The 14546-nt window shown below is 42.4% G+C and overlaps 1 protein-coding gene across 8 annotated transcripts in view; it reads left to right on the forward strand.

Moving 5' to 3' along the window:
• The window catches only part of LOC124544690 (apoptosis-inducing factor 3), an 85491-nt gene that overhangs the window by 32559 nt on the left and 38386 nt on the right, over nt 1–14546 (forward strand). For all 8 annotated transcript variants that reach the window (XM_047123326.1, XM_047123325.1, XM_047123327.1 and 5 more), the window contains one exon: nt 7196–7317. In XM_047123326.1, coding sequence (XP_046979282.1) covers nt 7196–7317 — 122 coding nt within the window. The remainder of the gene's footprint in view (nt 1–7195; nt 7318–14546) is intronic.

Here is a 14546-nt window from a genome sequence, read left to right on the forward strand (position 1 = left end):
GTAATGAGCCAATCGTCTTCATCTCAGTAAACGTCTAACAAACATAAGTGGAATGTGGCTAAATATTCGATAACTCTCGCAGCTACACCTCCGCTCCCTGTGATGTCACATACTGAAGGAGGTCAGCCTTCAATTAATCCATTTATTGTTCAGAAATGCATTGATGCAGTTACAAGCACTGGGAAATCTTGCTCTCGGTTACATAATGGGACTTTGCTTCTGGAGTCCATTTGCGATTTTCAAGCCCAACAGTTGCTTACAGCTTCACTCCTTCACAGGTATCCTGTTTGTGTCGAGGCCCATTGTACCTTGAATTCTTCACATGGTGTTATTTGCGCTCAGCTGCTTGATCGTCTGACCAAGGGCGAAATCCAACATTATCTCTCTGTTCAGGGCATCACTGTGGTCCATTGCATTATGAAAATGGTTGATGAAAACTTAGTGCCTACACACGCTCTTTTTCTTACATATGGTCGGGTAGTGCTTCCGTTGTTAGCTAATTTATCAAACGACGGGAACAGGAGTGTTTGGAGAGGAACCGTAGTGACTATAATCGAATGTCAGATGGAGTTTGCGTTTATGTCCTAAACTCAGTCTGTAGTGACACTGTGCCCCTTCAAACCTCTCTTGAAGCTGTGTCTGTCAGAATAAGGGTGACACAGGAAATAACTGTCTACAATGTATATCGTCTTCCGGATGGTGCAGTACCCGTGAATGTATTAGCTGCACTGATTGATCAACTCCCTAAATCTTTCCCACTTTCGGGAGATTTTAACACCCATAACCCCTTGTGGGGTGGCACTGTGCTTACTGGCCGAGGCAGAGATGTCGAAACTTTACTGTCTCAGTTCGACCTCTGTCTCTTAAATATTGGGGCTGCCACACATTTCAGTGTGGCTCACGGTAGTTACTCAGCCATTGATTTATCAATTTGCAGCCCAGTACTTCTCCCATCTATCCAATGGAGAGCACATGACGACCTGTGTGGTAGTGACCACTTCCCCATCTTCCTATCACAGCCCCAGCGTCAGGCCCACGGACACCTGCCCAGATGGGCTTTTAACAAGGCAGACTGGGAAACTTTCACCTGTGCTGTTACCGTTGAATCTCCCTCACACGGTAACATGGCTGTGATGGTTGAGCAGGTGACAACGACAATTGTTTCTGTGGCAGAAATTCAGATCCCTCGCTCTTTAGGGTGCCCGAGGGGTAAGGCAATCCATTGGTGGTCGCCGGAAGATGCTGAAGTAATTAAGGAGTGTCGACAAGCTCTACAGTGGCATAAGTGGCACCCTTCGCTGGAGCACCTCATAGCCTTTTCTCTGCCTCGTGATGACTGGGTGTTGTGTGATGTCCTTAGGTTGGTTAGGTTTAAGTAGTTCTAAGTTCTAGGGGAGTGATGACCATAGATGTTAAGTCCCATAGTGCTCAGAGGCATTTGAACCATTTGAACCTCATAGCCATTAAATGGCTCTGTGCCCTTGTTAGCCAACTTATCAAACGACGGGAACAGGAGTGTTTGGAGAGGTATGTTTCGACCGTTGGGTGCCATGCATCACCTTCCCAAGTCTGGACAAAGATGAAACGTCTTTTCAGGTACCAGACCCCAACAGGTGTTCCCGGTGTTACCATAAATGGCGTGTTATCTACCAACGCAAACGCGATTGCTGAAAACTTTGCTCGATCCCCTGTGTCAGAGAATTACCCTCCAGCCTTTCGCACTCTCAGACGGCGACTAGAAGGGAATGTCCTCTCATTCACTACACGCCACAGTGAATCCTATAACGCCCCATTTACAGAGTGTGAGCTCCTCAGTGCCCTTGCACATTGCCCCAACACAGCTCCTGGGCCTGATCGTATCCACAGCCAGATGATTAAACATCTCTCATCTGACTACAAGTGACATCTCCTTGTCATCTTCAACCGGATCTGGTGCAATGGCATCTTTCCATCGTAATGGTGGGAGAGCACCATCATTCCAGTGCTCAAACCCGGTAAGAACCCATGTGATGTGGATTGCTATCAGTCCATCAGCCCCACCAACATTCTTTGTAAGCTGCTGGAACGTATGGTATGCTGGCAGTTGGGTTGGGTCCTGGAGTCACGTGGCCTACTGGCTCCATGTAAGGGCGGCTTCTGCAAGGGTCGCTCTACTTCTGATAACCCTGTCTCCCTCGAGTCTGCCATCTGAACAGCCTTTTCCAGGTGCCAATACCTGTTTGCCGTCTTTTTTGACTTACGTAAAGCATACAACAGGACCTGGCGACATCATATCCTTGCCACATTGTATGAGTGGGGTCTCTGGGTCCCGCTCCTGATTTTTATCGAAAACTTCCTGTCACTGTGTACTTTCCATGTCCAAGTTGGTGCCTCCCAGTTCCATCCATATCCAAGAGAATGGGAGTCCCATAGGGCTCTTTATTGAGTATGTGTCTATTTTTAGTGGCCATTAACTGTCTAGCAGCAGCTGTCTGGCCCTCCATCTCACCACTGTGTGTGCAGACGAGTTCTGCATTTTGTACGGCTGCTCCAGTGCTGGTGTCGCTGAGCGTCGCCTACAGGGAGCCATCCAGAAGGCGCAGTCACAGGCTGTAGCCCCTGGCTTCCAGTTTTCAGCTGCAGAATCGTGTGTCATGCACTTCTGTCGGCATTGTACCATTCATCCGGACCCAGAACCTTACCTTCCTGACGATCCACTCACTGTAATGGAGACATATCGATTCTTAGGACTGGTTTTTGATGCTTGATTGACTTGGCTTCCTCATCTTTGTCAGCTTAAGCAGAAGTGCTGGCAGCACCTCAATGCCCTCCATTGCCTGAGTAACACCAATTGGGGTACAGATCGCTCTACACTGCTGCAGCTCTACAGAGCCCTTGTCCAATCCCAAATTGACTATGGGAGTATGGTTTATGGTTCGGCAGCACCTTCAGCATTGCATTTACTCGACCCTGTGCACCACTGCGAGGTTTGACTAGCAACAGGAGCTTTTAGGAGTAGTCTGGTGACCAGCATACTGGTGGAGGCTGGGGTCCCTCCGTTGCAAATCAGATGTGCACAACTGCTCACTAGTTACGTAGCACACATTCGTAGTTCTCCTGAGCATCTGCGGCAGTCCATCTCCCGCATCAGCGGCCCAAGTTGGGGCTAACGATTGTGGTTCGCGTGCGGTCCTTTCCCTCTGAACTGGAGTCCTTCTCTGTACCACCTCTACTTGCGGTCCGTTCATGTACGCCTCCAAGGTGTACGCCTCGGTTGCAGTTTCGTCTGGACCTTTCAGGTGGCCCTAAGGACTCCATTAACTCTGCAGCTCTCCACTGGCATTTCTTCACTCTCGATTCTTGACGTGTTTTGGGGCTCTGAAGTGGTTTACACCAGAGGCTCGATGGTTGATGGTCACGCTGGCTTTGCCTACGTTCACAGCGGCCGTATTGAACAGCATTCCTTACCCGATCGATGCACTTGTGTTCACTGCAGAGCTGGTGGCCATTTCTCGTGCACTTCAGTGTCTCCGTTCGTGCCCTGGGGAGTCTTTTCTTTTAAATACTGACTCCTTGAGCAGCCTGAAAACTATCAGCCAGTGCTACCCTTGTCATCCTTTGGTAGCGTCCATCCAGGAGTCCATCTATGCCCTGGAATGGTGCAGTCGTCCAGTGGTTTTTGTCTGGACCCCGGTCATGTCGGAATCCCAGGAAATGAACTTGCTGACAGGCTACACGGGAACCACTTCTGGAGATGGGCATCCCTACAACTGACCTGCATTCGTTATATGGCGCAAGGTTTTTCAGCTTTGGGTGACGGAATGGCAAAATCTCAGTATGCATAACAAACTGCGAGCCATTATGGGGGCCACGAATGTGTGGAAGTCCTTATTGAGGGCTTCTCGCAGGGACTCTGTGGTTCTCTGCATTGGCAATGCCTGGGCGACTCAAGGCTACCTCCTAAGCCACGAACACCCGCCTGAGTGGTGGTGCGGTGCCCGGTTGACGGTGGCGCACATTCTTCTGCTATGTCCTTCTTTGGCTGCCCTGCGACTTCATCTTTGGTTGCTGGACTCGTTATCATCAGCTGATTTGGTTTTATGTTTCACCTGTGAGGGTGGGTTTTATAATTCGATTTGAGTTTAAGCGCATGTCCTTTGTTCCTCTGTGTCCTCCACCCGAGTGCTTTTAGGGTGGAGGTTTTAATGTGTGCAGTGTGGCTGGCTTTTCCTTTTTATTTTCGTGGTTGGCCAGCCACTGTAATTTGCTTCCTTGTTTTACTCTCTTCTAACTGTCTCTTTCATCTTTGTTATTTTCTTGTCCTTTTGTTCCTTTTAGTGTTCGTTTCATTTCCTACGTTCATGTGGCCTTTCCTTCCTTTCTGTTTTGTGTTATATGTCTCATCTGTTTTATTCTCACACTAGTGGCATTGTTTTATTAGGAACAAGGGACCGATGACCTCGTAGGTTGGTCCCTTTCCCCCTCATTTAAACCAACCAATCAATCAACTTTTCATCCAGTATTGTCTGTACCTTGGTGCCCATAATAAAATTGCTTCCAGTGCTAAATGTTGTACTTGATTCATGGTGTTGCTTTCGGATTTGGACTTGATTGTGGTTATGATATGACATATTATTAATTCCGCCCAGGATTTTTCAAATTATGCCATTTTACAAGGCAAATTTGAGCATTTACCCAATTAATACTGAGACAAGGAAAGAAAATAGTATATCCCTTCTGTGAAGAGAAGTTCTGGGAACATTTTGAGTGGGTTAGCATGGTGCATGAAAAAGCTTCACAAGGTACCAGACTGTCATACTTGTTGTTACTGTCCTAACATTTTTCTGCAATGCTGGCTTAATGTTATGTACAACAAACTTCATCAAGAAATTGTTTGTCATACTAGCAGGGCAGGCCTCAAGAGTTTCTCAGGGAATGTCTCATGTGAATAACTGTTTAGTGCGTTATTTGCTGTAGATTATTACACGTGAAAATATTTGTAATATTATGAGACTTTTGTCAGTTTACCACAAAGTAAAACAATGGAAATATGAAAGAAATCGTTAGAATTCCGTTTTTGCATAGTTAAATTTTGAGGAGGTGTGGCTACTAAATCTTTTAGTGTCACTGAATTGTAAAGTAACAATCAAAAATATTGTTTCTATCACTGCAAAGCATGATTGAATTCCATTGGTAGAGTAATGGTTGCCTCGTTCCGCTAGGTTCTTAATCAACATTTCATTTTTTTGTGTAACTTCTTCTGTTGATGCATGAGGTTAATGATTTTTCTGATTGCTTTTAGTTGTGAGAGCACAATAGTTCACTTCTGAGAATCCACAGTTGCCTTAACTTTGTGTGGTCTTCTAGTGAATCGACTGTTTGTACCATTCTTGAGTGTCCAGCCTGGTGCAATTGTCTTTGTAGCTTGTTACTGTGGCAGTGTACCTTGCCATCATCTTCAGGGGATTCCTATGGAATGAACATCTTTGTTACGTCCATCTCTTTCATACTGTAACATCTCCCCACCCCATCCTGCAGCACTACCCGGTTGCACGACGTATCAGGTGGAGCGTAGAGGGGGGGGATGCCATTGCTGTAGGCTGGGTGTGGACTCTGGTCCTTCAGTGCTTCTGTAGATCCTGTCCGGCATAGAAATGGCTCTCAGCTAACACTGTCATTTTAGTTGGTTGAGTGCTGTGTCCCAAGCTTTGCTTAGGGTGTAGCCACTGTTTTTCATGAAGCTCGTTGGCCACTCAAATTCTGGTAGCCTCCTTCAGAGCACAGTTCTCCCAAAACTATGATGTCTGTCTTAGCACATCTGTTTCTTCATACTTCATTGAGCCCCTTTAGCTATACAATGTTCTGCAACCACAGGTCTTATTGGTGGCTCAAGTTCATTATGTCTTCTGTGTTCCTTGCATCTTTGTTTGATTGTCCACACAATCTGCCCAATGTATGCCTTACCACATCTACATGGAATATTGTAAACATCCGGTTTACCGAGCACAAAGTCGTCTTTCACTATACCTGATATTGCATATCTTTCCAGAGATGGACAGAAAATGCATTTACTGTTAAATCAAGCTAGTATTCTGCTAACATTATTTGATACTTTGCTAGTGGATGGCAGATGTGCCATTGTCTTACCCTCCTTATTGTGTTATATTTACTGGGTCTGTATCTTCTGCGTGAAGGTACATTTGATTTGTTTCCCACTGTATCCATTCTTGAATACATCCTTTAAGGTGATTGAGCTCTCTGGTAGCTTTCTTTGTGCTATATTGCACAGACCCAGCACACCCCCACACTGTGAAGGATGACGGCAGCTGACAGCATTGAGATACAAATTAGTGTGGGTGGATGTCTTTTATATACTGTGTCTCATAGTGCTGTCCTTTTTGTGCTTGCCTAATACATTAAAAAAGGGGAGTTTGCCATTCTCTTTCACCACTATGGTGAATTTGATACTGGGGTGCCAACAATTCAGATGTTTGAAGAACTCCTAAAGTTTTTCACTCCCGTGTGCCCACACAACAAATGTTGCTTCCAGAGCTTTCTCTTAGAAATTCTCCATAAAAAAGTTTGCCACAACCATGTTGATAGAGAACACCCCATCACAATGCTAACCAATTATTCATAATAGTTGCCATTGAAGAGTGAGAATGTTGATGTGAGGACTGATTCAAAGAGATTAGTCAGTGTTGGGTTGAATTTCTCCCTAATCAATGTGAGGGAATCTGCAAGCAGCACTCTGGTGAAGAGGGAAACTACATCAAAGCTCACAATAAAGTCCTAGTCACGAAGGCATAGTTCTTGCAGCCATTGACTGAAATGTACAGAATTCCCGATGTGATGGTAACATTTACCAACGTAGAAGCTGTTAAATATTCTGCCAACTGGTAAATAGGTGAGCATATCTTGTTCACAAGTGAACATAGAGGAGTATATTGTTTAGAGGAGCATATTATTTGTGAACCTCTGTTAATCCGTGGGCCTTTGTGGTGCAGCAGCTCGTGTTTTAACTTTGTTTCTCTGTTTCATCCATAGAAATCCTGCATGATCTTTTTGCCAAAATATTTGCTGTATCTGTCATTATTACAGAATCAATTTCCAAGTTTGTGATTCTATAATTTCAATGACTATGTTAATATAATTATAGCACCATAATTGAGTTTTAATTTTATTTACATCCCATGACTAGTTTCTTGTATTTTAGGAATATAATATTGAACTCATGCTGTCAACTGAAGTCACTGGTTTGGACACGCATCACAAGCAGCTGAAGTTGGGAAGTAATACTCTGAACTACACGTCCCTTTTTTTGGCTACTGGTGCAAAGTGAGTATCTGAATGTTTTGGTTCATTATAAAAGATGCAGAAGTGATAGTTGTAACTTAGCAGTAAGAGTACCGTCATCCCATCTGTTTCTGACACTACTTCACAGACAAAGTGATCTGCATTTTCAGTGAAAATGATACCTATCTTACAGCTCAGGGATTGTTTCCTGTTGTTTTCATTTTTTAACATCCGGAGTCACAGAGGAAACCACATTATAAGTGCAGGTCGGCTCAACCCAGTACTCGGTGTTATGTCAACCACTGTATTAAAAGTACACAGGAAAGAATGTTCACAAATATCCCAGTTGATATCAGCCTCTATTTTATGTTATTCTGTTATAGCAAGCAAGGGTCGATGATTGTTGGTCAACGAATCCGTTGATAGACACCACGATATTTTGCAAAACGATGTCCTGCAACCAATTCAGATAAATATTATCATTTTTACATTTTTCCAACAACAGTACACCAAATAATGCCAACCGGCTTTTCAAAGTGCCCTTTGTAATTGATTATTTTTCCAAATTGTTTAAAGAAACTTTTAATTGAAGTCAAAACACCTCAGCCAATGAAGGAATGATACCATGGTATGGACGGTTAAATTTTAAAGTTTACAATCCGTCGAAAATTACGAAAAATGGCATTTTCATTCAGATGCTGTGTGATTTGAGCACAGGATACAATTCCTCATTCAAGATACACTACTGGCCATTAGAATTGCTACACCAAGAAGAAATGCAGATGATAAACGGGTATTCATTGGACAAATATATTATACTATAACTGACATGTGATTACATTTTCACACAATTTGGGTGCATAGATCCTGAGAAATCAGTACCCAGAACCACCACCTCTGGCCATAATAACGGCCTTGACACACCTGTGCATTGAGTCAAACAGAGCTTGAATGGTGTGTACAGGTACAGCCGCTCGTGCAACCACAGTTCATCAAGAGTAGTGACTGGCGTATTGTGACGAGCCAGTTACTCGGCCACCATTGACCAGACATTTTCAATTGGTGAGAGATCTGGAGAATGTGCTGGCGAGGGTAGTAGTTGAACATTGTCTGTATTCAGAAAGGCCCGTACAGGACCTGCAACATGCGGTTGTGCATTATCCTGCTGAAATATAGGGTTTCGCAGGGATCGAATGAAGGGTAGAGCCACGGGTTGTAACACATCTGAAATGTAACGTCCACTGTTCAAAGTGCCGTCAATGCAAACAAGAGGTGACCGAGACGTGTAACCAGTGGCACCCCATACCATTAAGCCGGGTGATACGCCAGTATGGCAATGATGAATACACGCTTCCAATGTGCGTTCACTGCGATGTCGCCAAACACGGAGGCGACTATCATGATGCTGTAAACAGAACCTGGATTCATCTGAAAAAATGATGTTTTGCCATTCGTGTACCCAGGTTCGTCATTGGGTACACCATCGCGGGCTTTCCTGTCTGTCATGCAGCGTCAAGGGTAACCGCAGCCATGGTATCAGAGCTGATAGTCCATGCTGCTGCAAACGTCATCGAACTGTTCGTGCAGATGGTTGTTGTCTTGCAAATGTCCCCATCTGTTGACTCAGGGATTGAGACGTGGCTGCACAATTCGTTACAGCCATGCGGACAAGATGCCTGTCATCTCAACTGCTAGTGATACGAGGCCGTTAGGATCCAGCACGGTGTTCCATATTACCCTCCTGAACCCACCGATTCCATATTCTGCTAACAGTCATTGAATCTCGACCAACGCGAGCAGCAATGTCGCGATACGATAAACCGCAATTGTGATAGGCTACAATCTGACCTTTATAGAGTCGGAAATGTGATGGTACACATTTCTCCTCCTTACACGAGGCATCACAACAACGTTTTACCAGGCAACGCCGGTCAACTGTTGTTTGTGTATGAGCAATCGGTTGGAAACTTACCTCATGTCAGCACGTTGTAGGTGTTGCCACCGGCGCTATCCTTGTGTGAATGCTCTGAAAAGCTAATCATTTGCATATCACAGCATCTTCGTCCTGTCAGTTAAATTTCGCGTTTGTAGCACGTCATCGTGGTGTAGCAATTTTAATGGCCAGTAGTGTATATTCCAGTGCTGGACAGCCTTCAGCAAGAACAGTAATGTAACTGTTGACACATTCTTATGGAAAGTGGCCTCCTTTTCTCAGACGTTACGTCTGGTTAAAAATGGAAAGCGACGTGGACCTTGATCAAGCGGGACTTCCTTTTAACTGTACGGTATTTGTTACATTGCATTTAGGAACTTTTGGCTAATTGAACGTGTATCAATAATTACAGATTTCTGTAGTTGTATGTATAAGTTTGGATGTAGCTGTATTGCATTGATGTACTGGTGGATATTGTGTGGTATGACTCCTGTAGTTGATAGTATAATTGGTATAATGTCAACTTTATCCTGATGCCACATGTCCTTGACTTCCTCAGCCAGTTGGATGTATTTTTCAATTTTTTCTCCTGTTTTCTTTTGTATATTTGTTGTATTGGGTATGGATATTTCGATTAGTTGTGTTAATTTCTTCTTTTTGTTGGTGAGTATGATGTCAGGTTTGTTATGTGGTGTTGTTTTATCTGTTATAATGGTTCTGTTCCAGTTTATTATTATTATTATTATTATTATTATTTACATTTTATGGCCTTCATTGGACCACTCTAGCCAACTTCATACAAAGAATTTTTCAGTTTCCCGTCAGCCCAGTATTCTTCATTCTCTAAGATCTCGTCCTTCTTTCTTTATCGGAAATCACCCTTCCTATTGTCTGTTTGTTGATTCTCGTTTGCAGTCTGGTTTGTTTGTCTGTGAGTTTCCTGATTTTGTCAGTGTCGTTTCTTAGATCTTCCAATGTAATCTGTAGCTCATCTGTATCTTCCTTTATTTCTGTAATCCACTGAATGTTGCACTTACTATTCCACAATTTTTCTATTATTCTCCTGATGATCATGTTCTCTGGTGTTCTGATTAGATGTCCGAAAAATGAAATGCATTTCTTCCTGATTGTACTCATTACTGGTTCTATTTCCTTGTAGAGTGTTTCATTTGTTGCTACTCTCCAGTGTCCATCTTTCTGGTACGATTTGTAGATGCACATTCTGATGATTCTTCTCTCTGTTTTGAGTATTTTGTCTGTTTGTGCAGTGTTAGTTGTTTTGAAGATGGCTTCACTTGCGTATGTTATTTATAGTTGAGTGGCTGTTTTTTAGTGTTTTAGTTTTGTTGCTATTGACAGGCTCTTTTTGTTGTAGGTGTTCTTGGTGATATGTTGTGGTCTGGTCAATTTGTTTATTCTTTTATGCCATGTTGGCTTTTCGTTGAGGTTATATGTTATGATTCCTCATGGATAATTATTATACGAGGGTCAGTCAAAAAGTAATGCCTCCTATTTTTTTTTTTTTCTACGTTTAATTGTCAGGAAATTTAAATGCAATTACATAGGTTGAAAACCACAACATTGAGGATCATTTTGTCATTTTTCAATGTAATCTCCGCCCATCTCTACAGTTTTGGTCCATCTTTGAACAAGGGCATGTATCCCAGCACGGTAAAAATCACAGCTCTGCTTCCTAAGCCATTGACGCACGGATGTTTTGACGGCCTCCTCATCTTCAAAATGAATCCCACGATGAGCTTCTTTTAGTGGCCCGAACAGATGGAAGTCTGATGGTGCCAGGTCAGGGCTGTATGGGGGATGAGGCAAAACTTCCCATCCAATTTTGACAATCTCGTCAGAGGTGTGACGACTGGTGTGTGGTCTTGCAGTGTCATGCAAAAGAAGAACATCTGCCATTGATTTTGTTGGGCGAACTCGCTGAAGACGTGCTTTAAGTTTGTTGAGGGTTGTGACGTATTGAGCAGAATTTATTGTGCATCCCTGCTCCAAAAAATCAACCAGAATCACACCCTCTGTATCCCAGAAAACTGTTGCCATAACTTTCCCTGCCGATCGCACAGTTTTGAATTTTTTCTTCCTCGGCGAGCTTGTGTGACGCCACTCCATTGACTGCCTCTTTGATTCGGGTTCAAAAAAATGCACCCATGTTTCGTCCCCGGTCACAATTTTTTTCAGAAACTCATCTCCCTCCAAACGGAAGCGCTGCAAGTGTTGGGAGGCTATTGTTTTCCTTGCCTCTTTATTCTGATCGGTTAACATTCTTGGAACCCACCGTGCACAAACTTTTGAGTACCCCAATTGTTTAATAATCGTGATCACACTGCCTTTACTAAGAGAAATAATGCGACACACTTCATCTGCAGTCACCCGACGGTCACCACGAATGATGTCATCAACTTGCTGAATGTTGTGTGGAGTCACTGCACTCACCGGCCTGCCGCTCCGCTTTTCGTCAGTCAACGGTGTTTGCCCTTCAGCTTCCTTACGACGACGAACCCATCGTCTAACAGTGCTGACATCCACTGTCACAACACCATACACCTTCTTCAGTCTTTCATGAATGCGTATGGGCGTTTCACCTTCTGCATTCAAGAATTCAATCACACAACGCTGTCTCAAACGAACATCGATGTCGGCCATCTTACAAACTTCTGCTGTGCTGCCACCTGTTGACACAGAAAGTTACTACTGCAGTGGATTGCAGAAGAAGGTTTGAGGAATGGCGCCAAATTCAAATTTTTCACTTAACTTAATTTCTTTAAGTAGAAAAAAAATGGGAGGCATTACTTTTTGGCCGACCCTCGTAACAGTGTAGAACTTGCAGAGAAGGTACTTGAAAAGAAAATTCGATTTTTGTGGAACGATACGGCAAAATAGAGGATTTCCAGAAAAATTAAAGCGCGCAGAAGTCAATGTGTTCAAAGCTTGTCATCAACGGACAGGTGAAGTACTCACCGCACAGGTATGGAGAGCTTCGAAAATTAAAATGATAGAATGATCTCTACAATACATACTGCCACTTTGACTAACACGCAAAGAAAATGTAGAAAAACCAATTACTCAATTTAATAAACCTGAAAGTGTATTAGACTACAACGAATACATGAAAGGAGTGGATCGAGCAGACCAATAGTTGGGTTGTTACCCTATATACTGAAAAACTATGAAATGGTCAAAAAAGGTTGAAATGCACGTTATTTAATGCATTCTGTACATGGCAGAATACAAGAATGTCCGCTTTCACAATTTTTTATTGAAAATGTCTGATTCGAGGGTTAAAAACCATGTACCTGCTTCTGCCACTACATCGCGTGTGTCTCATCATGATCCGGTTGACATTTGCCCATCATATAAAGCAAGACCAACTAATACATATTTCCGAAACGAACAAACGAAAATGAAGAAACTGCCATGTACGTTCAAAAAAAAAAAAAAAAAAAAAAAAAAAAAAAAAAGAAGAAGAAGGAGAGAGAGAGAGAGAGAGAGAACAACAAATTTAATGTGCAAGTCTTGTGGAGTTGTGTTACATCTTGAAGACTGTTTTTGCTGCGTATCATATGAAAGAGAAATACTAAATACCAGAGGCAATGCAAATAAATAAATATATGAGACAAACAAATTTTCTATTTATTTACATATGTATATCTCCAAAATTTCATGAAAGTAGGGGAACAGGGTTGTTAACTAATGAGAACTAACAATGAGATTAGTAAAACTTAACAATTTATAATCTCCTGATAATGTCAAGAACGGCCGGCGACAAGCCAAGTAATCCACCATAACACTGCCGGTGCCAAGTGACTAAATTTGTAGGAGAGGTGCAGACAGCAAAGTGTTAGCAAATTTCTCTTCTTCAGAAAATATCATGTAATTGGTTAGATAAAAAATCTACTCAGTACCAGATGAGATGAGAAGGAAAGACTGATTGCTTGGGACTGCTTCTTCAGGTAAGCTTTTCTTGCCAATGCAAGTCAAAATCTTATGTCATTCCTACTTTGGCTATCATCAGTTATTTTGCTGACAAGATAGTAAAGCTGTCTAATACTTAAAGTGTGTTTTCTCTTAATCTGATTCATTTAGCATCACCTGATTTAATTCGACTACATTCTTTATTCTTGTCTTGCTTTTGTTGACGTTCATCTCATATCCCCCTTTTCAAGACAATCTCTTAAAGTGCTCTTCCAAGTCTTTTGCTGTCTCTGACAGAATTAAAATGTGATCAGAAAACCTCAATTTTTTCATGTCTTGTCTTGGTTGTTGATGCCTAGTCTAAATGTATCTTTGGTTTTCTTTACTGCTTGCTTGATGTACAGATGCAATAATGTTGAGAATAGGTTACAAACCTGTCTTCACCTTCTCGGCCACTGCTTCCCTTTCATGCTCCTTGACTTTTATAACAGCCCCTTTGTTTCTGTACAAATTGTAAATAGCCTATCACTTCTTGTATTTTATCCCCTGCTACCTTCAGAATTTCAAAGAGAGTATTCCAGTCAACATTGTCAAAGGCTTTTTCTAAGTCTGTGAATGCTATAAACATAGATTTTCCATTCCTTAACTTATCTTCCAAGGTGAGTTGTAAGGCCAATATTGCCTCACATGTTGCTCTTTCTTTTTGTCATCAGTCTTCTGATTGGTTTTATGTGGCATGCAACAAATTTCTCTCGTGTGCCAACCTCTTAATCTCAGAGAAGCACTTGCAGCGTATGTCCTAAATTATTTTCTGGATGTATTCCAATATCTGTCTTTCCATGCAGCTTTTACCATCCGCAGCTCCTTCTAGGACCATGGAAGTTATTCTGTAGACTGTTCACTCCATTCAACAGGTCCTGTGATTCTTCTTCACTTTCACTGGGGATAGCAATGTCATCAGCTAATCTTATCAGTGATACCCTTTCACTTTGAATTTTAATTCCAGTCTTGAACCTATCTTTTTTTTCCATCATTGGTTCTTCGGTTTAGAGTGTCAGAAATGCCTCTCCAGTGCCTTTACCTTTCCTACAGCCAAACAGATAGTCATCAGCACATCCTCAATTTTCTTTTTAATTCTTCTGTATATTATTTTTGTCAGCAACTTGGACATATGAGCTGTTAAGCTGATTGCTCAAAGATTTTCGCACTTGTAAGCTCTTGTAGTCTTTGGAATTGTGTGGATGATGTTTTCCCAAAGTCAGATGGTATATCACCAGACTCATACATTCTACTTACCAACATGAATAGTCATTTTGTTGCCTTTCCCAATGACTTTAGAAATTCTGATGGAATGTTATCTATCCCTTCTGTCTTATTCAATCCTAAGTCTTCCAAAGCTCTCTTAAAT

Source organism: Schistocerca americana, chromosome 8, assembly GCF_021461395.2.
Source record: "Schistocerca americana isolate TAMUIC-IGC-003095 chromosome 8, iqSchAmer2.1, whole genome shotgun sequence".
In the NCBI taxonomy this organism is placed as follows: Eukaryota; Metazoa; Arthropoda; class Insecta; order Orthoptera; family Acrididae; genus Schistocerca; species Schistocerca americana.